The 27,907-nt window shown below is 40.2% G+C and overlaps 1 protein-coding gene and 1 long non-coding RNA gene across 3 annotated transcripts; one reads left to right on the forward strand and one right to left on the reverse strand.

Moving 5' to 3' along the window:
- Positions 1-27,894, forward strand: UNC45B (unc-45 myosin chaperone B). 2 transcript variants are annotated; one of them, XM_051992433.1, is made up of 20 exons: positions 1-131; positions 996-1,160; positions 1,707-1,743; positions 3,068-3,243; positions 5,200-5,289; positions 7,414-7,581; positions 8,440-8,608; positions 9,959-10,129; positions 11,563-11,734; positions 12,750-13,050; positions 13,384-13,478; positions 13,859-14,000; positions 15,782-15,922; positions 17,506-17,633; positions 18,210-18,276; positions 19,344-19,457; positions 21,356-21,471; positions 21,833-21,950; positions 26,102-26,257; positions 27,177-27,894. In XM_051992433.1, the coding sequence occupies exons 1-20, from the start codon at positions 114-116 to the stop codon at positions 27,435-27,437; spliced, it is 2,805 nt and encodes a 934-aa protein (XP_051848393.1). In that variant the 5' UTR covers positions 1-113; the 3' UTR covers positions 27,438-27,894. The 2 variants fall into 2 exon arrangements, with proteins under 2 accessions (XP_051848393.1, XP_051848394.1); XM_051992434.1 differs by having other exon boundaries at positions 2-131; positions 999-1,160.
- Positions 20,021-21,415, reverse strand: LOC127558998 (uncharacterized). Its single transcript, XR_007953053.1, has 2 exons — positions 21,318-21,415; positions 20,021-20,697 (listed from the first exon to the last, which is right to left on the reverse strand). It is a non-coding gene; the product is annotated as an uncharacterized LOC127558998 (long non-coding RNA).
- Positions 27,895-27,907: the final 13 nt, after the last annotated feature.

Here is a 27,907-nt window from a genome sequence, read left to right on the forward strand (position 1 = left end):
CCTGGGTGGGGGGCTGGGAAGAAGTGATTGAAGCAGACTGGCGTCAGGGTCCCAGAAAGACTGGACTGCTGGGGACAAAGGAGAGAGGTTTCCAGAAGGAAGTTTCCCTCACCATGTCTACTTCAGACAAAGTTAGTGTTGTGTGTGCTGAGGGGACGAGGGGTGGGCTTGTACTGAAGGGGGCAGAAGAGGGGAGCATGATGTTTTTTTATGTCTTAGGCAAGAAATTAGTGTTTGTATCAATGGAAAGCCCCTGTCCAGGTCTTGGGGTGGGATGAAGGAAAAGGGCTGAGTGATATTGAGGGGGGCTGAATCTCAGAGCCTCCTTTTATACATTAAATTGAAGGATTTTGCTCTGTGGGAAGCAAAGTCGTTTTACTCTTGGCTAGTTGAGATCACAGATTTAGAGATGGAGGTGACCCTCGGGATCATCCAGTCCAATCCCTTTTCTTTGACGGATGAGAGAACCAAGGGCCAGAGGGTTAGAGGCTTAGAGGGAGTAAATAACAGAACTGGGATGTGAATTCAAATTTTCAGGCTCCACTTGCAACACCCTATCCATCCTATTTAGAATGTCTCCCAATGAAGTACCAAGGCTTCTGTGATCTTTGTAAGCCTCTCGGGACTTCTCCCTGAGCTAATAGTCCTCAGCCTGGGAAAGAGCCTTTCCTGGTTTTAGACAATGGTTCCAACATCATTGAAGCACGTCTGAGTAGCACTGATTGTGGGGCTGTCTCTTCCTTCCCCAAATAATGGATTGGGGCTAGATTTGGAGTCCCAAAGACCTATTTGAATCCTGTCTCAGACACTCACTAGCTGTGTGATTCTGGAGAATTCACCTCATGGCTCTCTGCCTCAGTTGCCTCATCTGTAAAGTAGGGATAATAATGGCACCTACATCACAGTTGTAAAAATCAAATGAGATGATGTTTGTAAAATACTTTCAAACCTGAAATCTGCTCGTTATTCTTTTTATTCATTCTTTTCCTCCCCAGCAGATGGCAGATGCTGTGCAGCTGAAGGAGGAGGGGAATAAATATTTTCAAAACCAGAATTATGAAGAGGCCTCCAAAAGCTACAGCCAGGCTTTAAGGCTGACCAAGGACAAAGCCCTGCTGGCTACTCTGTACCGTAACAGGGCAGCCTGTGGTCTGAAAATGGTGAGGGGGCCAGCTGGAGGGAGGGAGAGAGACAAGGGTGTGGGATGGGGAAACCGGGAGGCTGTCAGGAGAGTCTGGGCTGTCTGGTTCTCTGCCTCTTTGAAGGTTTCCTAGTTTGGCCAACTTTTACGGTTAGAAAGAGGAAGAAGCTCAAAATTTTCTACCTTGTAAAGGGAACAATGTTGGATTTTATTTTGGGGGGAAACCCTGATTTGGGGTATAGGGCTATATTTAAACCAAAGGTCAGAGTTCTGTGCTCTTTGATCTTTGCCAATGAGACCAAGAAGCATCAGGCTCAGATTAATTGCAACTTGATGGGAGCTGATCACACAAAGTTGGGATGGTGAGGAACTTATTTCCAGGGCTTCAACTCCTTCCCACCTCTTCTTGTAGTAGCCCTCCTCTTCCCTTTCCTGGGTGGGCAATTCTCAGGTATCTAGAATTTAGAACTTTGGACCAGAAAGTCTTGAAAGACTATCAAGTGCAATCCTCTTGTTTCTCTATGAAGTCCTTACTGATGAGCCTTCCCATTTCTCTGATTTCTAGGAGAGCTACGCTCAAGCAGCATCAGATGCATCCAAAGGTGAGCGGCCTTCTTCTTCTGACCCCAGGTCCATGCCCTCATTTTTTTGCCCCTCAGCCTACATTTATAGGAATCATTTATGGGGCACCCTCTGCATTCCCCCTTTGATAATGCTTACAAGTTCTTCTTCTGTTTGGCATTTAAAGTCCTTTAAAATGTGTCTTAAATAACCTTCTTTAAGCCAATTATAAGTTATCCTTCCCCCCCACACACACACACACTGTTCATAGTTTCAGCCAAACTCCCCTACTTGCTGTCACCTTTACATGATGTTCCATTTCCCGTCTCCAAGATATTGCTCATGCCTGGAATGTTCTCTGCTTGTTAACTCAAGAGCCAGTCTCTTTAAAAGACTTTGTCTGATTCTCCTGCTTAATCTCACCCCTTTTAAATTTATTTTATTTATATTTTGTTTTTATGTTTCTGTAGACTTATTTTTTTAGCAGAATGTAAGTTTTTTGAAGGTAAGAGCTGTCTCCTTGTGGTCTTTGTACCACTAGTACCAGCACAGTGCCTAGAATATAGTAGGTGTTTAATAAATGCTTGCTGGTTTGTTGATTGCTTATATTAGGCACTGTGGGAAGAGATGAGTGTACATCTCAGTTTATAGTATGTGTATACTCCTGAGAAGTTACATGGAAAATAACTTTTTGTAGATTTAATGTACCAAGGGAATTCCTCATTAAATCTTGCTCTATGAATATTTTTAAAAGTTTTTAAAAATTGTTTTTTTTTTGTTTTACATTATCTCTATTATGAATACATCCTTCTCCCCTTCTTTCCTAGCCAGAAGCACTCAGAAAAACTAACATAGCAGCAAAGTCTGAAAGCATATGCCATATTCCATAATTTTTCACCATAAGTTATCTCTCCCACTAGACTATGAGCTTTTAGACAGTAAGGACTGTCACAGTGCTTAGCATGGTGATATGCACAGAGTAAGTGCTTAATAAATGTTTCATTCACTTATTCATTTGCCACTGCAAAGAAAGGAGGGAAGCACATTTTCCCAACTTTTCCAGGACCAAGTTTCTTGGTTATTATAATCACTCAGTGGTCTGAATCTTTTGGTAATGTTGATGCTTATATCTTGATGTATCAGTTTTATAAGCTCAGATTTTCAATACAGAGTTTTGTGAAAAGAGCCTCACATGTACAAAGGAGACTCAGTGGCTCCCATGAGCGGATGCTGACTGTAGATACAGATAATCCAAAGTAAAAAAAGATAAACAAGTAGCACTGTTTCTAGAGTTGGGAATGGGAAGCCTCCTGCAGAGAAGTGAGTCTATTCCTGAGGCCATTTTCCATTTATCCCTCTTTTCAGCCATTGACATTAATGCTTCAGACATCAAGGCCCTGTTCCGCAGATGCCAGGCTCTGGAGCAGTTGGGTAAGTTGGACCAGGCCTTCAAGGATGTGCAGCGCTGTGCTACACTTGAACCCCAAAACCGGAACTTCCAGGAGACTCTAAGACGCCTCAATTCCAGCATCCATGAGAAGGTGAGATGTCTCCTCCCTTTCTTTCATTTCTATTCTGTTGACTTCATTTTTCTCATCTGCAAGAGAGATATAATGATCTCTGCCTTTCTACCTCAGAAGAAAGTACTTTCTTATTCAAAGTTCTATAGCAATATTTTATTATTATATATATATTCTAGAACAAGGTCATCTTCAAGGTGACCTTATAGCACGGATCTTGTTTCCAGTAACTTGAGTGTGGTATTGTAGAAAACCCCAAACCTGGGCCTTGGTTCTGTTCTTAGCTCTGCCAAGGAGTTGCTAGGGATAGACAAAGGAGATTTCTTTACTGCTTAGGGGCCCATGAAAAGGGATTGACCTGAAGTACGTTGAATGGATAATAAATGGGGTGGATGGTGGTCCTAAGGCTCAGTTCAATTTAATTCAGCATTCAACAAGGATTTATTGAGTACTCCCTAAGTGCTGAGCAAGAGGTAATCTATAGTGGCTACAGAGCTAGAAAAACCTGGCTACGAGTCCCTGCCTGGGAGAGGGAGTTTCCTCATTCCAGAGTTTCCCACACCAATGAAATCAGAGGTCAAGTTTCTATTCTAACTGTCAGTTACTCTGATGGGCACTGAGGACACAAAGATAGCTGATCCATGAGCAATTATTTAAGCGTTTACTATATACTGTGCTAAGCATTGGAAAGACAAAGACTGCCCACAAGGAGTTGGTTTTCTGATGGGGAGATAACATGCAAATAACCTGTTATATACAAAATATATAGAGAAGAGATAAGATAATTTAAATGGGAAGGCACTGGAATCTTGGAGACAGGAGAAGGGAAATGGAAGACATTCCTCTAGTAGAATATTGATAAAGTGCTTTACAAATATTATCTCATTTACTCTTCATAACAATCCTGGGAGGTTGATACAATAGCACATACCATTGCACATTTGAGGAAACTGAGGCAGACAGAAGTTAAATGATTTGCATAGGCTCACACAACTGGAAAGTGTCTGAGGCTAGATTTGTATTCAGGTTTCCTAATTCTAGGTCTAGCTCTCTAGTCACTGAATCACTTCTTTTCTGGCAAACAGTAGGCATTTAATAAATGCTACTAATTGGCTGAATTGCTGATGGGAGGAGGAGGTGGGAGAGGGTAGTGATAATATTAAAATCTGTGTTTGCAGTTGGAATTTAGTTGAAAAAGGAACTAGGGACTCTAGTGGCTATCTGAGTTTAGCAAAGTAAGGGGTTAAAGTTGGAAAAACTGAGATCTAATCCCACCACTGGGGCTGTGTGACCACAGACAAAAGTCTGTGGGGATGAAACTAGATGCTCTCTGGGGTCTCTTCCAGATTTACCTAGATATCTGATGCTATTTTCTTAAAATAATGCTGAAAATGCAATGATTGAAGACAATTCCAAAGGACACATCCAGTAAAAGAACTATGAAGTCTGGATGCAGACCAAAGCATATAATTTTCTAACATATGTATTTTTTAATTTTTCCAGTTACATATACAACTTTGAGTTTTAGATTCTCTTCCTTCTTCCACTTCCCCATTGAGAAGACACTTGTGATGTTTTGCAAAATATTTCCATAAAAGTCATTTTGTGAAAGAAAACCTAAATCTTCATCCTTCCCCCCAAAATAAACATTAAGAAAAATAAAGTTAAAAATATAAAGCCTTCAGCTTTCACTTTTCTTTTTGGTTTTTCGTTCTTGTGGTTTTTCTCTTTTGTTCTGATTCTTCTTTCACAAGATGACTAATGTGGAAATATCTTTAACATGATTGTATATGTATAACTTATATCAGATTTCTTGTGTCTCTGGGGCGGGAGGAGGAAAGGTAGAGAAGGAGGAAAAAAAAGAAAATAAAAATCTTATAAAAGTAAATGTTGAAAATTTAAAAAAAATTAAAAAATGATGCTGCAAGCTTTTCTTGTCTCATTGCCCTCTTCTCCCCTCCCCTTCTCCTTCCTCAGCTCCATGTCCAGTTTTCCACGGATTCCAGAGTACAGAAGATGTTTGAAATCTTATTGGATGAGAATAGTGAGCCAGAAAAGCGTGAGAAGGTAAATTCCCTGTTCTTGCCTCCCCACTCTTCCTAGCTTTTGTTCTTCCCATCCTGACCTTAACCAAGGTGGAGAATCTTTTACCAATATCCATCCAACAAAAAACTGTGTATTCTGAAGAGAACTGTTCTTATGACCCAAATCCAGGAGACTTTATCTGTTAAATGAGCATAATCTCCTTTTTATTGTTCTCAAGTTGCAGCCAACTCTTTGTGATCTCATTTGGCGTTTTCTTTGCAAAGAAACTGAAATGGTTTCCCAGTTTCCTTCTCCTGTTCATTTGACAAATAAGGAAACTGAGGCAGACAGGGCTCTGTGTCACACATCTCAGTGACTAAGATCAGATTTGAACTTAAGAAGATGAGTCCTTCTAATTCCAGACCTGGCTCTCTATCCACTATGCTTCTTATTAGCTGCTCTCCCTACATCCCAGGTACATGGTAGTTAGGAAAGAAATTTCTGAGAAGAGTAAAACAAATTTTATTTAACATAGAAAAAATTCTGTGGTGTGGAATTAGGGGAAACTTAGTTATAGATGCTGCCTCCAATACTTACTAGCTGTGTGAACATTAGCTGTGATCATGTAACCATTCTGAGGCTATTTTATCAGAGAAATGGAGATAGTAAAAGCATCACTCACTAGAATTTTTGTGAGGCTCAATGAATCTTGTCTATAAAGTGTTTTGCAAACCTTCCAAGTCCAATATAGGTCATAGGAGCAGTGATCTTGAGTTAGGAAGCCATCTGACCTAGCTCTTTCATTTTACAGATGAGGAAACTGAGGCTGAGGGAAGTAAAAGTGATTTGCCCAGTGTTACACAGGTATCATATGGCAGATTTAAATTTTAAATTTTAAGATTCAAATCGAGGTTTTTTGTCTGCAAATCCAAAACAATTTTGGAAGTTGTACTGATTGATTGGTAGGGAACGAATATTTAATGTGCATAGTTGGTAAATAAGATTTAGAATTTAAAAATGAAGAGCGCCAAATGAGATTTTTTTAATGAAAGGATAACAGGAAGTATTGAGGGCTGACTCTGAAGTGTAATTATTCCCACAGGTCATGGATTTAACAAACAAAGCAACAAAAACTCAGCTTTTATGTCTGGTGCCTGACTCCTCAATCTAGCCAGGGTTGGTGCCAAAAATACCAGACTTGGAGTCAGGACCTGCTTTTGTTATTTGTTATTTGTATGACTGCACAGCAGTTTGCTTTAGCTTCCTGGCCCTCAGTTTCCTAGTCTGTAAAATGAGTGGGTGAGACTGAATGGTTCCATATGTTCTAGAGCTAGAAGTAACTTTAAGAATCAGCCAGTCCAATTTACTCATTTGACAAAAAAAGGAAACTGAGGACCAGAGGGCTTATGAGATCAGTTATATAAGATAACCAGAGAGATTATCAGGGGCAAGAATAGAATAGAGAGGTGGCTAAGTGGCACAGTTGATAGTGCCAAGCCTGGAGTCAGGAAGACCCGAAGTCAAATCCCATCTTAAATAGTGCTATGTGTTCCTGGGAATGTCACTTAACCCTGTCTGCCTCAGTTTCCTCAACTGAAAAAATGAACCAGGGAAGGAAATGGCAAACCACTCTAGCATCTTTGCTAAGAAAACCCTAAATGGGGTCACAAAGAGTCAGATAAGAATGAAATGATTGAATGATAACAAATTATTTTATTTATTTTTCTTCTAAATATATTTCCACATATATCATGCTGCATAAGAAAAATCAGATCAAAAGGGGAAAAAAAATGAGAAAGAAAAAAAACCAAGCAAATCAACAACAACAAAAAAGGTGAAAATACTATGTTGTGATGCTCTTTCAGTCTCAATAGTTCTCTCTCTGGATGCTGATGGCTATTCATCAGCCTATTGAAATTGCCTTGAATCTCCTCATTAGTGAAAAGAGTTAGTTAATCATAGTTAATCATTGCATAGCTTGCAACAAATCCCTAATCTTAAATCTTAAACATGTTTCCAGTTGACTTATTGAAGGTTAGGTTTTTCAATATACACTTTTAAAAGCACCCATATTCAGGACTGGTTGTATCTGGTTGGTCCACAGCCATGGCCATACCCATTATAACTTTTGCACAACCATTGTTAACCCTCCTGTTTCCCTCAAAGGCAGCCAACAATCTCATCGTCTTGGGCCGAGAAGATGCTGGAGCTGAGAAAATTTTCCAAAACAATGGAGTGGCCCTCCTCTTGCAACTATTGGACACCAAGAAACCAGAACTGGTGCTGGCTGCTATCCGGACACTCTCGAGCATGTGCGGTGGACATCAGGCCAGGGTGAGTAGGGAACCTGCAGGGATCTTGTGACTTCTTTCCTGGAGAAAGCCCAAACTAGGTTGGCTAAAAGAGGGTTTGAGGGTTCAGTATATAAGGGTCTGAAATCAGTTAGACCCAACTTTAAATGCTGTGTGCTATGTGACCTGGGAAAAGCCACTTAGCCTATGAGTGCTCTCATCCACTGGAGAAAGAAATGGCAAGCCACTCCAAACCATTATCAAAGTCCCATGAACAGTATTGGAGTCCACAGGGTCCCAGAGGGTCATCCACGATTGAACAACAATAAGGAGAGGGTTTGCACATGATGAATTATACAAGTCAATCATTCAGTAAGCATTGATTACCTGCCTACTGTGTATAGGCACTGTGATAGATGCTTGAGAGATGGTAACAAAAGTTTGGTGGTCTAGTGAAGAGACGGCTATATTCAAATTCAAGATATGAGTTCAAATCCTGCTTCAGATACTTATTAGCTGAGAGACTATGCAAATAAATCATTTAAGTTCTCTCAGTCTCAGTTTCCTCATTTGTAAAATAAAGCCTACCTCCCAGGGTTGCTGTGAGGATCAAAAATGATAACATTAAGTAAAACCTTGAAGCCTTAGCTATTACTATTTATATAAATAGAATGAAAATAAATATAAAGTATTTTCAAGATGGAGGAGCAGCAGAAGGGATCAGGTAGAGGAAGGGGGTATTATGGGGATCACCCAAGTGTCACAAGATGGGGATGGATTCCTCTTCAGTCTTTGCTCATTTCTTGCCACTTTCCTCAGGGTATAGGGAGGGTCTGGATCAAAAACAACTGGTCCAAGCTGATGGGGGAACCTGGGGGCTTTTCCTCTGAGGGGATTCCAGGCAATGGCAATCCTACACACGATTCAAATGAATTGCATCTGTGGCTGGATGGCGGTGGAGGAGGAGGAGATCTCTCGGGCGGTCTGCAACCTCCTTCAGACTATCATCGATGCCTTGTCTGGGGAGGACAAGCGAGAGCATCGTGGGAAGGAAGAGGCGCTGGTTCTTGGTAAGATGGCACTTGAGAGGTAATGGAATACTATTGTGCTTTAAGAAATGATGAGCAGGCTGATTTCAGAAAAAAACTAGAAAGACTGACGTGAACTGATGCCGAATGAAATGAGCAGAATGAAAACAGTGGATGTGTAGTAACAACAGCATTGTACGATAATCAACTTTGACAGACTTAGCTCTTCTCAGCAATACAGTGATCTAAGTCTAAGACAATTTCAAAAGACTCAAGATGGAGAATGCTATCCAGAACCAGAGAAAAAGGGCTATGGAGTCTGAATGCAGATCAAAACGTACCATTTTCACTTTTTGTTATTATTGTTTTTATTTTTCATGGTTTTCCTCTTCTATTCTGACTCTTCTTTTACAACCTGACTAATGTGGAATATGTTTGAGATCATTGATTGTACATGTATTACCTATAGCTGATTGCTTGCCGTCTTGGGGAGGGCGGAGAGGAGGGAGAAAAAAAAATTTGGAATTCAAAATTTCATATAATTGAATGTTGAAAACAAAGCAAAACAAAAACACCAGAACCTGGGCTGAAGAAAAAAAAATTGGTGTTGGGGACCCACAGAGAACCTGGGAGGGCCTCTGATATTCCTTCCAGCTATAGATCTATAAATTCCCATTTGTGTGGGCTACTGATGTTTTTGACCTAATTCTGATTTGCTCTGCAATGCTGGCCAAGTCATTTTCTCCTCTATGAGGCAGCCCAGTTATCACAGAATGAGCATAATAATCCCTTCATATGACTGAAACCAAGAAGGAAAAGGTTTTTTGATCAAGCTTAGGGACTGTAGGGAGCTTGGTTAATATAACCAAAATAATACCACGATGAAAATAGCTAGCATCCATATAACACTTCAAGATGTGCAGAAGGCTTTACAAATATCATCTTATTGATCATCCTCATAGCAACTTGGAGATGTAGATGCTATTATTCTCATTTCTACTTTACAAATGAAGACATTAATAACTTGCATAGGCTCATATAGCCATAGCTCCATATAGCTATAGCTGACATTTATGTGGAACTTTTACAAATATTCCCATTTGATTCTAACCTTGGAAGGTTGGGGTTATTATTATTCCCATTTTAATGACGAGGAAACTGAGGTAAACAGCTCACATAGCTCAAGATCACACAGCTAGTAGGTAAGGGAGGCTGGATGTGAACGTCTTGATGCCAGAAGAATTATTCCTCCTAGCTACCTGGAGATGCTGGGACATGAGATGCCTGACTGTCTCTAAGGGTTCTGCCCAATCGTCACCTGCCCTTTGATGCTGCCTCAGTTAGCAGGGGCTCTCAGCCCGGTGACATCACTGCCTCCCTTTCATTCCCTAGACACCAAGAAGGACCTGAAGCTCATTACTAGTCACCTCCTGGACATGCTTGTCAATAAGAAAGTATCTGGCCAGGGCAGGGACCAGGCCCTGAACCTGCTCAACAAAAACATCCCCAGGAAGGACCTGGCCGACCATGACAATTCCCGGACCATCTATGTGATAGAGAACGGTGAGAGGCTGGGTCCTGGGAGGTGTGTGTGTGTGTGTGTATGGGGGGCTTCAGGGTTTGTCCATAAATCCCTGCTATTCATTCATGTGGGAGCCCATTCTGTCTGCTTCTCTCTACCAATCACTGTAGAGGTGGATCCCTGTGGTATGTAAAGGATACAAGTTTATTTCAATACTTCAGGGATTTGTTCCTTCTACCAATGAATGAATGAATGAATAAATATGTACATATATGAATGAAGATATGCGTGAACAAATATGTAAGTGGATTCTGTATGTGAATTAATGAATGCATATATGTATATGTGTATGAATATATGAATTAATGCATGAATGGGAATATAAAATGAATTATGAATGAATAAATGAATACATGAATAAACATTAATGAATATGTGCATAAACATATAGCTCAATATATATGTGAATATGTGTATGAACAACGTGTGAGTGAATACTGTATGTGAATTAATGAATGACTATATGAACGTATGAATTAATGCATGAATATACATATTGAATGAATTATGAATGAATAAATATATGAATAAATGAATACATGAACAAATATGAATGTATATGTGCATGAACTTATAGATTAAATATAAGTGAATATATGTATGAACAAATATATATACTATATATAAATCAATAAATGTACATAAAAATAAATATGAATTAATGCATGGATATACATATTGAATGAATTATGAATGTATGCATGAATAAATGAATATGTGAAGAAGCATATAAATGGACATGTATATGAACATATGGATTAATGAATATAAAAGTGATTATGTATATATAAACAAATATATGAGTCAATATTATATATGAATTAATGTATGTATGTATGTATGAATGAATATGTGAATGAATTATTTATATTGAATGACTTAGGAATCAAATGAATATATGAATTAATGAATGTATAAATAAATATATGCAGGAATATGTATACGAACATAAATTAATGAATATATGAGTGAATATACATGAATTGTGAATTGTTAATAAATGAAAAAGTGTTTAATAAATATTTACTATGTAGCAAAAACTGTGTTAAGTGCTAGGGATACAAGTAGAACAAAACAAGATAGTTTCCATCTGAACGTTGGAGAGGACTCTGGATTTGATCTGGTAGGCAATAGGGAACCACTGGAGATTCTCTAGCAGGTCGGTCAGTCGATCAACAAGCATTTAATGAGTGCCTACTAAATACCAGGCATTGTGAGGGATAGACCAAAAATGACATTGAAGGAACATTTTTTTTTATCCAATGCAGCAAGTGGTAAGAAGGCAGGAGGTACATGTTCCAGAGATTCAGATGGTCAATGACAAGTCCTTGAGGAAAGGCTGTCTTCCATGGGGGATGGACCCCAGGTAAGGTTAGGGGAGCTCATTCTCTCCTTTCATTGTTCTCTTCACCAGGACTGAGAAAGATCCTGAAGGTCGTGGGGCAGGTACCAGAGCAGCCCTCCTGCCTGCCACTGACTGATAATACACGCATGCTGGCCTCCATCCTTCTCAATAAGCTCTATGATGATCTCCGCTGTGACCCTGAGAGGGACCACTTCCGCAAGATCTGTGAGGAGTACATCACGTGAGTTTGCTTTCCCAGCAATGGGTTGGGATGACAGTTTCTACAACTGGGAATAACAAAGAGAACTCCAAGTGGAGAAACCTCAGTTAGAAAAATCCAGCCATGGGATGCTGGATAGACAGAGCCTTAATTGAAGTGGAATAGAATGGGGGGAGGGAGAGATTGGAATCCAGTTTGCATGTTATGGTTAAGGAGGTTGAGGTGATTGTTCAGGAATATGTAGTTATTAAGTAGTAGAAAAATTTTACAGCATTCATTTCTTGTTTTTGTTACATTTATTTCTTTTTAAAAAAGTAAATTTGTTTTGATAGCTTTTGTTTTTATTTTCCCTAAATTTCTCCCATATTCTTCCCTCTCCCTTCTCCTAGATATTCTATAGAATGCCTTTTTTAAAAAATTTAAAAAAGAGGAGGAGGTATCAGCAAAACAAATTGATATATTAAAAAAAAATCTAGCAATATATGCAACACTCTCTGCAAAAAAGCCCAGCGTGTCAGAGCTAAAAAAGATTTTTGAAATCAACTAGTTCAACTCATTTTACAAAGGAGCAAACTGAGGTCCAGAGAGAAGGGAGTGTAGTAGGATTCAGACTTTATGATTTCCATTCCATGCCATTACCCTTTTCATTATGCTACACTCCCTCTCTAAATTGCAGTGGATTTCTTTCTGTGTCAATCTGAATCAAGTCCCCAAATTATTCTGGTTTGGGACATTGATCCAATGCAACGATTCTTCATCTGAGTTCTGTAAACTTTTTTTTTTTTAATTTTGATCACTATACTTCAATATCCTTGTACATTTCTGTAATCCTATGCATTTTATTTATACATTTAACCATGATTCTGAGAGTGAATCCATAGGCTGATGAGGGAATAGACAAAAAAAGAACCCCTGATTGAAGAGTTGATGTGGCCATCAATTGCACTCAGATTCAGAATGAATGTTATCCCTAAGACTCCCCAGAAGGAGTTCAGCAGGGGTCTGTTTACCATGGGACTCCTTTCTTGTTTTTCAGGGGCAAGTTTGATCCCCAGAACATGGACAAAAATGTGCATGCCATCCAGACGGTGTCAGGGGTCCTTCAGGGGCCCTTTGACTTGGGGAACCAGTTACTGGGGATGAAAGGCGTGATGGAGATGATGGTGGCCCTTTGTGGTTCTGACCGGGAACAGGACCAGCTGGTGGCCGTGGAAGCCCTGATTCATGCTTCTACCAAGCTCAGCCGAGCTACCTTCATCATCACCAATGGTGTGACCTTACTCAAAGAAATTTACAAGACAACCAAAAATGAGAGGATTAAGATTCGCACTTTGGTGGTGAGACAAAATCCCTCTTCCAACTCTACCCTGAATTGTCCTTCAGCCCCCTCCTGAAGAGCAACCAAAACAAGCATTTAACAAATGCCTACTCTGTGTCAGGCACATGCTACACACTTTACAATTATTATTTCATTTGATTTTCACAATAACCGGGGATGGTATTGCTGTTATGATCCTTATTTACAGTTGAGGAAACTGAGGCAAACAGAAATGAAATGTCCAGGAAATTTCCTTTCCTATTGCAAATTTGGGATTCAACCATGATTAACCATATCTCCCCTGTCCAAACCTAATAGAGCCCAGATCCATGCTGTCCCATCTTCCCTCTAGGGTCTCTGTAAACTTGGTTCTGCAGGAGGCACCGACTATGGCCTCAGACAATTTGCTGAAGGGTCCACGGAGAAGCTTGCCAAACAGTGTCGGAAGTAAGAGAGCTGGGATGGGGGTGAAGTTCTGGCTTCTTTCTTGGGTTGAACTTTTCTCTGTTGGCTTTACTTCTCCTTGTGCTTCTTGTAGGGGCTCATTTAAGGTAAAGTTGTATGGACTTGATACTGTGGCCAATAGGGAACTATTGCAAATTTTTTAAACAGAGGAGAGGTATGGTGAAATAAGTGGGGTTTTAAAAATTGTTTTAAATTTAGCAAAAAGGAAATTTACTTAATGTATACATGAAAAAGACATTCAGCAAAGTCCTTGGAATAGATGTCTGTGCCATCTCCAGGATACTTCTGATTGTCCCTTGGTCCTACAGCTTGTCTCCATTTGGGTCTTCTCCTGGACTAACTTGTCCCCTTCCTGTTCCCAGGTGGCTGTGTAATGCAAACATAGACGGGAGGACCAGACGCTGGGCAGTGGAAGGTCTAGCCTACCTTACGCTGGATGCAGATGTGAAAGATGACTTTGTTCAGGACATTCCTGCCCTACAGGCCATGTTTGAGTTAGCAAAGGTATATGTGGCCCTGACTTTACAGAACCTTGCCCCCCAAGTACATCAACTCAATCCCTTTCTGCTCCAATCCTAGGCTCCTCATTCAAGGATAAGGGCAAAGCCCAGATTTGGGAGCTGAGCTAGCTGGACTGTCATCCTAGGTCTGCTCCTGACTGGCTATGTGATCTTAACTGGGTAATTTTCCATCTCTGAGCCTCAATGATATCATCTGTAAGATGGGTATAGTCTTTTTTGGTACCTATCCTGACCCTCATTAAGAGAATGAGGATCAAATCAAGTAGAAGACACAAGTAATGTCATGTATGTACAATGATCAGGAAAATCTAGAGTGATATATCTCAGGGCTCAATCTATAGGAGCAAGGGCTCAACCTGGAGGCGTAGTCCCTTCTCCCTCCCAATAAAGCAATAAAAAGGGAAGGTAGTAAAACAAACTAATTTGATGAAAGATCAAGTTTGGTGTGGGGGCGGAGGGGGGGGCAGAGTTCCAGGCATGGAGTGCTGAAGACCTGTCTTTAAATCCCGCCTCAGACACATACATTCTGAGTGACAGTGGGCAGGCAACTCAGCTTTAATTTTCTCATCTATGAAATGGGGATAATGATAGCATCTAACTTATAGGATTATTGTGAGGATCAAATGAAGTAATATATGAAATATACCATGTAAACCTTAATTTGACATATAAATATTACCTATTATTTTTATAAACTTGATGGAGAGAGAGAAGCAAAAGGCAAAAGGAACTGGGGAAAAACATGGGAAAAGAAGATCTAGAGAGAACGTGGGGAAGGAGACTAGTTTAGATTTGGCCAGGATTTTTTAGTTTTTTTCCCCTCCATCTCCTATCAGGTTAATTTAAGTAAATACCTGGTATGTTGCTTGGGCAGGAGAGTAGGAGGTGGAGGTATTGGAAGCTTTGAACAAATACTTTCAAGGGAAAGGGAAGCTTTCCATCATGTTACGTTGTTTTCCTGCCTTTACTCCACCACCTTGGCTCCACCTCCTGTCAGGTTAATTAAAAAAATTCATATCTTTTATTTTCATATCACTTTCATTATCAAATATACCTCGCTCCCCTATCTAGTCAACAAAGAATATGACAAAAGGAAAAAAAAGCAGTATGAAAAAAACCAAGTACTACAGCAGTATAGTTTGTAATTTATGCAATGTTCTGAACCCAGAGTCTCTTACCATTTTAGAGAACGGAGAAAGGTGCATTTTTCCAATTCTTCTCTGGAGCAAGTCTTTGTGATCATTATAATTACTCAGCATCTCATCTTCAACCACATTTTTTTTTTCCAGGCAATTGTGGTAAGGTTACTTGCCTAGGGTCACACAGCTAGTAAGTATCTGAGGCTGGATTTGAACTCAAGACCTCCTGACTCCAGGACTGTTGCTAATTACATTTTAAAAGGCATCAGTCATAACTACAGATGGTGTAGTAGTAGTTAGAGTGCCAGGCGTAGAATCTTCACTGTTCTATCTTGGCTCCATCCCCAGAACTCTAGGCTTAGAATCAAGAAGACCAAATTTGGTCTCAGACACTTTCAGTGACCCTGGACATGCGTATAACCCTGTTTGCCTCAGTTTCCTTATCTGTAAAATGAGCTGGAAAAGAAAGTAGCAAAGCTCCCCAGTATCTTTGCTAAGAAAACCCCAAAGGCATCATGAAGAGTTGGACATGACTGACAAGAGCATGTGCTGGGCAATATACCAAGTCCTACCAGTGTGTCCTGTAATTGGTCCCAGTTCTGACCTTACCCGGTTTTCTTCCCAGACCAGTGACAAGACCATCCTGTACTCTGTGGCCACCACCCTGGTGAATTGTACCAACAGTTATGACGTGAAAGAGGTCATCCCCGAGCTGGTGCAGCTGGCCAAGTTCTCCAAGCAGCACGTGCCTGAGGAGCATCCCAAGGTGAGGTCCCTTGTTCTTTATGTCTTTATACATCTTGAGAGCCAACCTGCTGTATTAGATGACGAGCCACCTTCAAGTCAGAAAGGCCTGGATCCAAAACCATCTCCTGGGACTTACTATCTGAGATCCAGGGCAAGCCAGTTACCGATCTGTAGATGAGAAGGGAATGGCTTCTTAGCTCCCTGTAGCTTCTGGAGGAAAGACTGCCTCCTAAATGAGACATATTACTCTCAGGACTTTTGTCATTTCACACTTGGTGATGATTGGTTCAGTATATTATCACATGGTTTGGAGGTCCATTGGACATCAATCAACTCTTGGCTCTCCCAAGATCTGGAGCATCAGAGCGAGCACGAGGGCTTGGAGCCAGAACCATGGGCTTAAAATGGACACATAGGAGATGCACAAACTGATACATACTAGACTCTTTCTGAGCCTTAGTTTCCTTCTTTGTAAAACTGGAGTAATACTAATAACTCATAACATAATGCTTTAACTGGTTTTCTCATAGCACCCGTGAGAGGTAAGAAACGCCTCTGCCATTACCCTCATTTTTTCATATGAAGATTCTGGTAATCAAAGAGGTTCATAGACAAATAAATGTAGAGCTAGAAAAGATGCATTCTAGCCTAATCTTCTCATTTTATATTTGGGGAAACTGAGGCCCAGGGAAGTGAAATTGACATCAAATCTTAGAACTAGAGCCAGAAAGGGTCTCAAGTTCTCATCCAGTCCAACTCTTTCATTTTATAGATGAGGAAACCCAGACCCAGAGAGAATAAATGACCAGAGGCAGAATTTTGAACTCCCCCAAATCCAACTTGTTTTCTACCATACTATGTTGCTTCCCAAATGGATGGGTTTTGAGCTACATTGTGAGAGGCAACAATCAAGTATGAGCTCATTTATCTTTTGTGGTGTTTGAAATATGAAAGTATTGCCTACCTCATAGATAAGGAAAGAAAAAAAAGAAAACAAAAGGAAAGCTTTCTGTAAACTATAAAATACTATGGAAATGTGAGCTAATCAGAATTGTTCTGGGTCTGGCTTTTTTTAACTTTAGGATTGATTTTCCAGGACAACATAATCAGAGTGCAGGATATAAATGCAAACTCATTTCCACTCCAGCTAATGGAAGTAGGATGAGGAAGGCAAACCTGCTAAAAGAATTGCTTTAAAGTATTCAAAGGCCAAGGATGACGGCAATGTTTTGGATAATCTGTGTCTTTGTGCATGGATAATTAAAGTTAATGGGATTTCTCTCCCATAATCAAAGATCTGGATTCTGGCTTCTAGCTTTCTAAGGGCAGAGAAGCGGGGTGAAGAAGAGAGGATGGGTATAACTGAGGGAGTCTTTGGGAAGGGTCTGAATCATAGAAGAGCAATAAAACATGAGATCTGGATGGGATTGTAGAGATCATCAAGTCAATTTTCCTTATTTTGCTAAGGAAGTTGAGGTCATTTCTAAAGCCATTCCATTCTTCCTAAGGCTAAGAGAAAGAGGTTTAGAGCTTGGGAGTAGGATCCTGTTTTTTGAACTCAGGAATCTGCTAATGACTTTTCCCTGCCCTCCGTCTTCTCAGGACAAGAAGGATTTTGTAGAAAAGCGAGTGAAGCGGCTGCTGAAGGCTGGTGTGATCTCCACATTAGCCTGCATGGTAAAAGCTGATAGCGCCATCCTTACTGACCAGACCAAAGAGTTATTGGCCAGGTACTGGAGAGAGAGGAGTGGGAAGAGGGTCTAAAGGGTCTGAGGGTGATGAATGGTAAAGTCTCTACATGGGAGATGAGGTTATTGTAGAGTGTAATAATTTCCCTTCTCTTAAAGGGAGAAACTAGGGAAAGGGTTTGGGCAATAATTTTCTTTCCTCTTCTTCTTCCAAGTCATATGCCATCTTCTTTTAAACTAAACAACAATGAAAAATCCCAGTATTTATTCAGGATTTACCTGGCACTGTGCTAAGTGCTAGGGTTACAAACACAGGCAAAACAAACAAGCAAACAAAGCAGTTTCTGCTCTCAAAGAGCTTACATTCTAATTAATGTAATTAATTAAAGAAAAAAATGATATTAAATTCTCTGGGGACTCAGCCTGGTTCTATCAATGCTAGATCCACTCTCCTTGATTGCATTTTCTGTTGTCCCTCACTATCTTTTCTTTGTTGTCTTGATTTTTCTTGTATTCAGCTTCTTTCAATCCTAAACCCCAAAGGAATAAAGAGGAACCTGTGTGAGGGGGAGTATATTAGGATTTAAAGACCACTCCTTTAATCTCTGTTCCTCATAGGGTGTTCCTGGCACTGTGTGACAATGCGAGGGATCGGGGCACCATTGTGGCTCAAGGTGGTGGCAAGGTAATAGTGGGAGATGGGGCGAGGAACACTTGTGGTGATTATAACTGGGGGAGGGCACTGAGCAGGTGCTTTGACAGGAAGTGTGAAGAACAGTCTCTTGGGATGCTCTAGTAGCACCTACTTTGCAGCAGTGTACATGCATAGGTTGGATTTCCAACTTCATCTTCCAGGAATTTACTCTTCTCTTCAATTATCTATATTATTAGAAGGGAACAGTGAAACGGTAATGCAAAATATTCTAATGTTTTGGCTTTATGGAAAGCATGGTGTGATACTCACGGTGAGACACCACCATTTGCTAGAACTATAATCTCAGGTGAGTTGCATTTTTTTTTTTTTTGAGTTTCAGTTTCCCCATGAAGGGGATGTGGGTAAAATGAGGATAGTACTTACACTGCCTCCCTCACAGGGTTCTTTTGAAGGAAGTGCTTTGCAAATTTTTAATTGTGATAGACTGTGTTTTTATTATTACCTGCCCCTTTCATAGAGAGACTACATTGTCTCATAGAAAGACAGTGTAGTACAGTGGATTGAGTTGCTCTCAAGTCCTATCTCTGAAACATACTGGTTGTGTGGCCTTGACCAAGTCACTTAATTTCTCAGGGCCCAGGGCAAATCTTTAACAGTATAAATTAGAGAAAAGTACTAATCTATATTGGTAGAGAGTTTCTTCAGTGGGATTTCTCAATATCAATGAAATCATAGATCTAAGACTTCAGTAGTATAAGCAGACAGAAAAATGGATTTTCTGGAATTCTTAATAATAGATTTATCTTGACTAAGCATTAGGAGCACCAAGGGGATGCAGTGGGTAGAGCATTAAGCCTGGAGTCAGGAAGACCTGAGTTCAAATCTAAGCTCAGACAATTACTGGCTGCAAATCTGAGCAAATCACTTAGCCTGTATTTGCCTCAGTTTCCCCATCTGTAACATGGTAGCAAAGTCAGGATTTGAACCCAGGTTTTCTAGATTTCAAATCCAATGTTCTTTCCAGTGACTAAGTGACTAAGACTAGTTCATCACAGTGACTAAGAGGATATCTACACTTCTAACTCTCTGTCTCTTAGGCTTTGATACCACTGGCAATTGAAGGCACTGATGTGGGCAAGGTGAAGGCTGCCCATGCTTTGGCGAAGATTGCAGCTGTCTCCAATCCTGACATTGCTTTTCCAGGAGAAAGGGTGAGTATGATCTATGGAGGGGTTGGGAGAGAATAGGGAATTGGAGGAGCCTATTCTACCTCAAGTCTTCTCATTCTGTAAATTTCTTTTTTTCCTTCCCACTGTCTCTCTGTCTCTGTCTGTCTCTGTGTCTCTGTTTTTCCTTTCTTTCCCTCCCTCCTTCCCTCCCTCCCTCCCTTCCTTTTCTCTCTTCTTCCCTCCCTCCCTTCCTCTCTCTCTCTCTCTCTCTCTCTCTCTCTCTCTCTCTCTCTCTCTCTCTCTCTCTCTCTCTTTCTCTCTCTTTCTCTCCTCTCCCTCCTCTCTCTGTCAATGCAATATTTTGAATATGTATTTTAAAACACTAAATTTAAAAATTAAAACTAAAACCTTCCTTCTGAAAAAAAATTAACGATATTTTTTTCCACATTGCTGCCATTTCCCAGTTTTCACATTGCTGTCATTTCCCAGGATGACTGCTATTCCAGGGTTATCTTGTGGGTGGCTACTCCCATTACTATAGTTCACAGATACCACCCCACCCCAGTATCTCTCCCCATTAAAAATCAGGCAATACACAAAATGAATTCTTTTAAAATTTATTTATTTTTAATGCATGTTGCTTTATGAATCATATTGAGAGAGAAAAATCATAGCAAAAGGGAAAAAACATGGGAGAGATAAAAAACCAGAAAAAAGAAGTGGACACAGCATATGTTGATTCACATTCAGTCTCCTTAGTTCTTTTTCTGGCCGCAGATGGTGTTTTCTGTTTTGGGATTGTTTTCGATCACCAAACCACTGAGAAAAACCAGGTCTTTCATAACTGATCATTGCACATTCTTGCTGTATTGCCACACGATGACCTCTTAACAAAGATATTTACTCAGATGGAACAGCAAGAAATAGTTATAAAGCATTTTTCTTATAAACTTGAGTCATACTATCACAAATATACACACAGCATCCATAGGAAGAAGGGACTCAGACTTAGAATACAATGTGTAGAATACACATGTAGCCAAAGGAGGTCTTAGCACTGAAGGGCCTGGAATTCCTTCCTCTTTTTGAAGGATCCTCTTATAGCTTTCCATGGATTCAGTGTCTTTTTTTAGGTTGTCAGAGTCTGGTCTTCATAGTCCAAATATTCTCTCTCCAGAGGTCTTTCTTCTTGAAGATTTGTTCCTCTTGGTAATTATGTCCATATGGAGTATGCTCCCTGATGGATGTATATCATCTGTTGGCCTAGTAACTCCCACCAAAGCTGGAGACAAGAAAGAAATCCCCTCCTTTTTCTCTGTAGGGGTTTCTTCCCCAGGCAACACCCAGTTGGCAATCTCTCCCACTCTTAAATTGCTGAATCTTGTTTAGGGTTTAAACATTTAAAGTTCTAGGGCCATAAGTAATTTGCTTAGTCAATTTAAATATTTCTTTCTTGATTAAATCAAAGAGGTATTTGTCCCTCATAAAGGGATCACAGGATGTTATATCTTCTAAACACATGAAAATGTTATCATATGTGACTACAGTTTATGACTGTGTCATCTGAGCTAGGGTGTGTGTGTGTGTGTGTGTGTGTAAGATGGGGGGGGCAGAGAGAAACAGAGAGAGAGAGAGAGAGAACATTTCCTTACTTACATTCACATTTTTGTCATTTCTTAGGATTTGCTAATATTCAACTACATTCCTATGTCACATTTTTTGGCCATTTTTCATCTGGCTATTTTCCTTCCATTTGTTTATCACTTCAAAAACTTGTTGCTATAAATTTGTTTGTGTATATATATATATATATATATATATATATATATATATATACATACACACACACATATATATGGACCCCCCCTCCCATGAACTCTTCATAATTCTTTTTCACCCCACCTGTGCCATTTCCTTCTGCTTTTCTCCATTTCCTGCAGGTGTATGAGGTAGTACGTCCATTGGTAAGGCTCCTAGACACACAGAGGGATGGACTCCAGAATTATGAAGCCCTTCTGGGACTGACGAATCTGTCAGGGAGAAGCGACAAACTCCGGTGAGTAGAGAGGGAGGTAAGCAAGGTATGGAGTCGAAGAAGGTCAGCCCTTTCTAACATCTTCTCGGGCAGGAGCCAATGCTTTAAACCTTATACCTAAACTCTTCTAAAGGTACTATTCTCTTACTGATGGATAGATTTTAAAAATAACAGAAACTGTAGTAGCAGAAAGGATTTAGATAAGAGTTTAAAAAAAAAAGACTTCTGACTGTGGACTCTGGGGTGTCAAAGGAGATTGGGGAATGCCTTAATTTCTTTAAGGTTTATACAGGAAACTATTAAGGTGGGTGGAAGGAGTTAAGGTAGAGACCTGCTGGGAGGTAGGGGATGAACTTAACGAGTGTCTCTCTTGACCAATCAGGCAGAAAATCATTAAGGAGAAGGCCCTGCCAGACATTGAGAATTACATGTTTGAGAACCACGACCAGCTGCGGCAGGCAGCCACCGAGTGCATGTGCAACATGGTGGTCAACAAAGAGGTATGGGGACGCAGGGTACAGGGGGGGACTGAGGGCAACATATTAGGGACAAGACAGAGATGGGTGAGTGAAGAAACCTCTCCTTTTCTTCAAGAAGATGGAGATAATTATCCCCGTTGAAATATTAGCCCTCAGGGAACTCCCAGTGGAATTAGGAAAGCAGAGTTTGCTCATAGAAGCTGTTGGGACTTGGGACAGAAACCTGTGATGGCGGATAGATGACTATGAAAATAAATATACTCTCTACGAAAGGCCTTCATCTGGGGCTCTAGAAGGCTGTGGGAGAAGGATGTAAAGGCTGGCAGGCGGAAGGTTTTGGGTTGATGGGTTGTTAAAGGCTCAGCCTGACTTAGTTCAAAGAGCTCATCCATGGAAGAGGCTGACTGGAGAGTTTTGGCTACAGTTACTCGACCAACTCCTGCCACATAGTGAGTGCCTTCTCTCTGTGTGTTTTTCCAATTTTTCTTATTTATAACTTGTCTGTGCATAGTCGTTTGCATGTTGTCCCATTCATTAGACTGGAGTCCTCAACCGCAGGAAGTATCTTTTGCCTTTCTTTGTATCCTCAGAGCTCGGCACAGTGCCTGACACATAGTAGGCACTTAGTAAATATTTATTGACTGTCTGACTAATAAATTGCTGACCATTGACTGATTGACTTCATGGGTCACCCATGAAGGTATGAAGGCATTGTAATCAGTCTGAAGGCAATATTTATGTCAATGAAAAACATTTCTTTTTCAACAAACAGGGGATCAGAATCTAAATTAAATAACTCATACTAGGGGCAGTTAGGTGGCACAATGGATAGGGCACCAAGTCTGAAGTCAGGAGGATCTGAGTTCAAATCTAGCCTCAGATACTTAACACTTCCTAGTTATGTGGTCCTGGGCAAGTCACTTGACCCCAATTGTCCCAGCAAAATAATAAACAAATAAATAAATAACTCACACCAGAATAAGACATTTTAAACTGGAAGAATCTATCAATCAATCGACATTTTTAAGTACCTACTATGTGCCAAGCACTGTGCTAAGCACGGAGTCAAAATAATGGTAATGATGATGATACTACTACTATTAATAATAATGGTAATAATAGCTATCATTTATAGAGCATATGCGATAATAGTTATAAACTATGCTATGCTAAGCACTGGGGATACAAAGAATCAAAATAATGATAATAATGATGATGATGATAATAACAGTAACAATAATGATCGCTATCATTTATATAGCAGTTACTATGTGCCAGGCACTGTGTTAAATGCTTTACAATGATTATTTCATGTGATCCTCACAACATCCTTGGGAACTAGGTGTTATTATCATTCCCATTTTGCAGATGAGTAAACTGAGGCAGAAAGGGGTTAAATGACTTGTCCAAAGTAATACATCTAGTAAGTGTCTGAAGCCACTTTTTACAGTCAAATGGAGTGAGCATTATGAGAGGTAACACAGGGAGGAAAGAACTCTGGACCCGAGTTCAAATCTTGGCTTTGTCCCTCTGTCTAGGTGACATTGGGCAAGTCACATTCTCTCTCCACCTTCATTTCTTCAACTGGAATAACGATCATTAGCATTATTTAGGGGTTTAAGTAATTTACAAACTATTTTATTTTCTCCTAACAACTCTAGGAAACAGATGACATTATTTTTCTCATTATATGGAAGTGACACAATGTATAAAGCAGGGTTCAAACTCAGGTCTCCTGAGTCCACTGCTCTGTCCACTGGATCATTTAGCTGCCTCTAATTGTAAAATGGAGCAGGAGAGAAATGAGGAATAATAGAGAACTTTAAGGTCCTATGGTCTATAATCTTTTTGTTGTTGTTGTTGTTGTTTGTTTGTTTGTTTGTTTTGTTTATTTTCCAAGGCAATTGAGGTTAAATGACTTGTCCAAAGTAAATATCAAGTATCTGAGGCTGGATTTGAACTCAGGTTCTCCTGATTCCAGGTCAGTGATCTATCCACAGTGCTACTTAACTGTACTTCATTGTTATAAATTAAGGTTCTTCCTGTACCTGTGTCATTTATTAAACAATAACATTACATTTTTATAAATAATTTGGGACATTCAAGTGTAAGGTATTACTGCCCCTTATGATCCTTCTTTACACTTTCATTGTATAAATGAGAAAACAGATCCTGAAAGAGGAAGCCATTTGCCTCAAATCAGGAACTAGCAATGGCAAACCACTGAGTCAAAGGTTTAATACCAGGGTGAAACCCTTCTTACCAACTAGCCAACTTCCCCTTCCTTCTCCCAGGTCCCATCCCCCTCTGGGACTGATTGCAAAGTCATTTACTTATTACATATTATTCATAGGAAGACAATTGAACTGGGATGAAAATAACTTCAAAGGCAAACAGAAATCATCTCTGAATTTTGCACTCTTGATATTCTCTGTGTTTCTGCACCCCTGAATTATTATAGATAACTAGGAGGAGGTGTTTTTAATTGGAATTATATGTTTAAACTAAGGGAACTTTTTCTCTACTTTCCAACCAATCAGGAAAGACTTTCAGGAAGAGGCGATATTTAGGGGAACTGCTTGAGTGAAAATTCTAGAGGAGAGGAAGGGACTCAGACCACAGACTTCCTGCTTCTGGTTGTTTCTTTAGTACTTTGAAAGGTTTTTATTGCTGTTGTTTTTTACATTAGTGTTACTTCCCAATGCTCATCCATCCTAAGAAAATCTTAATTTGTTTGTTGTTGGGATTTTTCTGATCGGAGTTATTAAGTGCCTTACACTTAAATGTCCCAAATCATTTAGAAAAATGTAATGTTACCATTTAATAAATGACACAGGTTCAGGGAGACCCTTAATTTATAACAAATAAGTACAGTTAAGCAAGACATATAACATATTGATCACTTCCAATAATGATAAAGCATGCCTTATTCTGCCGCTGTAGCCCACTACCTCTTTTCTGAGAAGAGGAGGGTATGTTTTGATCTGAATACTCTGCAATCCTAGTTGACTATTGCATCCACCTGAGTTCTCATGGCTCTGATTAGTATTTTCCTTCTCATTAGTGCTATATTTATGCATATTGCTCTTGTTTGCGTTTTTTTTTTTTTTTTTTTTGGCATCCTTTCAAACCTTCCCAGGTTTTTCTGAATTCCCCGTATTTGGCTTGCCATATACATTCACATGCAACAATTTATCAGCCATTTTCCAGGTAATGGGTACCCATTTTGTTTCCGGTTATTTGTGACCCCAAAATATCCAGCTATGGAAGAATTAGGAAAAGACTGAGGAAAGAAGAAAAGGGAAGAGAATAAGCATTTATTAAGCACGTACTATGTGTCAGACTAAACACTTCACGGTGTTTAGTCTGTGCTAAACACTTCATAAATATCATCTCAATTGATCCTCACAACAATTTTGTGGAGTGAGTGCTATTATTATTGCCATTTGAGGAAACTAAGGCAAATTGACTAGAATGACTCATTCAAGGGCAAAGAACTAGTATGTCTCTAAAACTAAATTTGAACTGTAATCTTCTTAACGCTATATACAATGACTACAACAATATAAATAGAAAGATCTAAAAGTATAATTGGATGTTAGATAATGATGATGCCCAAGTTTGATCTCCCCCAGAAAGGTGAGAAATTATGCCTCCTTGCTATTTTTAAATAAGATATTGCATCAGGACTGTGTACAAAGCATTGTGTAAACCATTAGACTCTGTTGATACGTTGGTTAATTTTCTCTTTCTTAGTTCACTAGAGAAGGATCACTACGTAGGGATGGGGGAGCTGCTATAAATATTTGGGAATATGTGGACCTTTACTCTTTCTCTTGAGTTGCCTTAGGGCAGTGGTTCTCAAAGAATGGTCTAAAGAATCCTGAGGATCTCTGAAATCCTTTTAGAGGGTCTACAAATTCAAAAATAGTTTTTATTTCCAATATGCTAAATGTCTATAAATATAATCCAGATAAACAAAAATGCTTTGGAGAGATTCTCAATAATTTTTAATAGGATAAAGATACTGAAAATAAAAGTTTGAGAACCACTGCCTTAGGGTCTATTGCCCAACAACCCTATCCCTGAGTATTAAATTATTTTTTGGCATGTTTTCAGCAGGTAGTTTTTGTGAGCTCTTTCACCTCTGCCTTCTCTCCCATCCTTGGCAGGTGCAGGAACGGTTCTTGGCTGATGGCAATGACCGACTGAAGCTGGTGGTACTACTGTGTGGAGAGGATGATGACAAAGTCCAGAACGCAGCAGCTGGGGCCCTGGCGATGCTGACTGCCGCCCATAAGAGGCTCTGCCACAAGATGACCCAAGTGGTAAGAAGCCTTTCCTGGGCAGAAAATGGGAGGGGGAATGATCATAATGTAGGGTCCTCCCTGATTCCACCCAGTTCCTAAGATCATAGATTTGTAGCTGAAAGGGATCTATCTGGTCCTAGTCTCTCATTTTTACAGATAAGGAAACTGAGGCCCAGATTGGTTAAGGAACTTGATGTGACACAAGTACTAAGTGTAGAGCAGAACCTGAGCCCAGGTGTTCCAACTCCAAACCCAACACAATTCCTGTTGGACTACGTGGATTACTATTTATTATACCACTGTCTCAGACTTTTGGCCCTGACTTTTGGGAGGTCCTTGGGGCCCCCAGAGGGGTATTATTTGTATTGTTTTACCAATTGAGCATTGTTGGAGGTGATAATAGAAGAGACCAAGTGTACTTCTTGATGAAGATAAAGTTGTCACTAATGTATGGAACCTATCCTCCCCATCCCTATATAATCACACACAGTAGAGCTAGATAGACCTAACTAAGGTTTAGTCTATCTAAGACTAGAACTAACACCTCCAAGGGCATCCGGATAGACAGAAGTGAGGAGACCATTTAGGTACCTTCAGAGGGGAGATCCTTCTGCCGGGCCTCTGGCTCTAATGAGTAGGACTTAGCTTCACTATCTGTAAAATGGAGAGAGCATAGAAAGTGGAGAGTGTGGCTCAGAGAAGTCTGCCACTGAGGTTAGTTTGGTCCAACTTCAATTCAGCAGAATGATTTTATTTCATGGCCCAAGTATTTTATTTGGCATTAATCACATCTGGTACCGGTTGTCATAGTTACGACTCATTCTCACAGAGGTTAGACTTTTTCCAGATCTGTAGCTTCTTTATTTCTCCCAGGATAAATTCATCTGGGCAATCCTACCTGCTTTTATCTCTCAGCTAGCCCCCTCTCTCCTTTCAGACATCCCAGTGGCTGGAGATTCTGCAGCGGCTCTGCCTTCATGACCGCCTGTCAGTACAGCACCGGGGCATCGTCATTGCCTACAACCTGATGGCAGCTGATCAGGAGCTGGCCAAGAAACTGGTGCAAAGTGAACTGCTGGAGATTCTGACCTTTGTGGGCAAGCAGGAGCCTGATGAGAAGAGGAAACAGGTGGTAGAAGCTGCCAGGGACTGCCTCATCAAGTGTATGGACTATGGCTTTATTAAACCTTTCTCTTAGACCAGGGGCCATGAGGAAGGGTGGTCCTTGGGGCCATGTCCTGGGCATGGGACTGAATCAGGGGCCCTTGGATCAGCTGGAAGTGGAGAGTGGATTCCCTCCCAGATCACCACCTAGAACTGACGAATGAGAAAATGGCATCTTGGGTATTCTGATCTTTATACCCTGCTGGCTTTTATCATGTGCCCCTAGAAGTCCTAGCTGACCCAAAGCTACCACCCCCTTCCCTGTCTCCTACCATGGTGTCTGGAGGGTATATGGAAAGATACCTTTTATCTTAAAGGAGGCAGAGAGGAGTAATTGGAGAAAAGCTATAGGTTCTTCCAACTCCAGAGATCAGAAAATTGGTTGAGTTTCTTTTTTATTTTCAAACGGAATGTGTAATGTTGAGTTGGCACAGAATATGATAAATTAGATTAAATAAAGATGAATGGTTTTGTTTTTGGACAAAATGAAATCCATCTTTCTCG

This window comes from Antechinus flavipes, chromosome 4, assembly GCF_016432865.1.
Source record: "Antechinus flavipes isolate AdamAnt ecotype Samford, QLD, Australia chromosome 4, AdamAnt_v2, whole genome shotgun sequence".
NCBI lineage: Eukaryota > Metazoa > Chordata > Mammalia > Dasyuromorphia > Dasyuridae > Antechinus > Antechinus flavipes.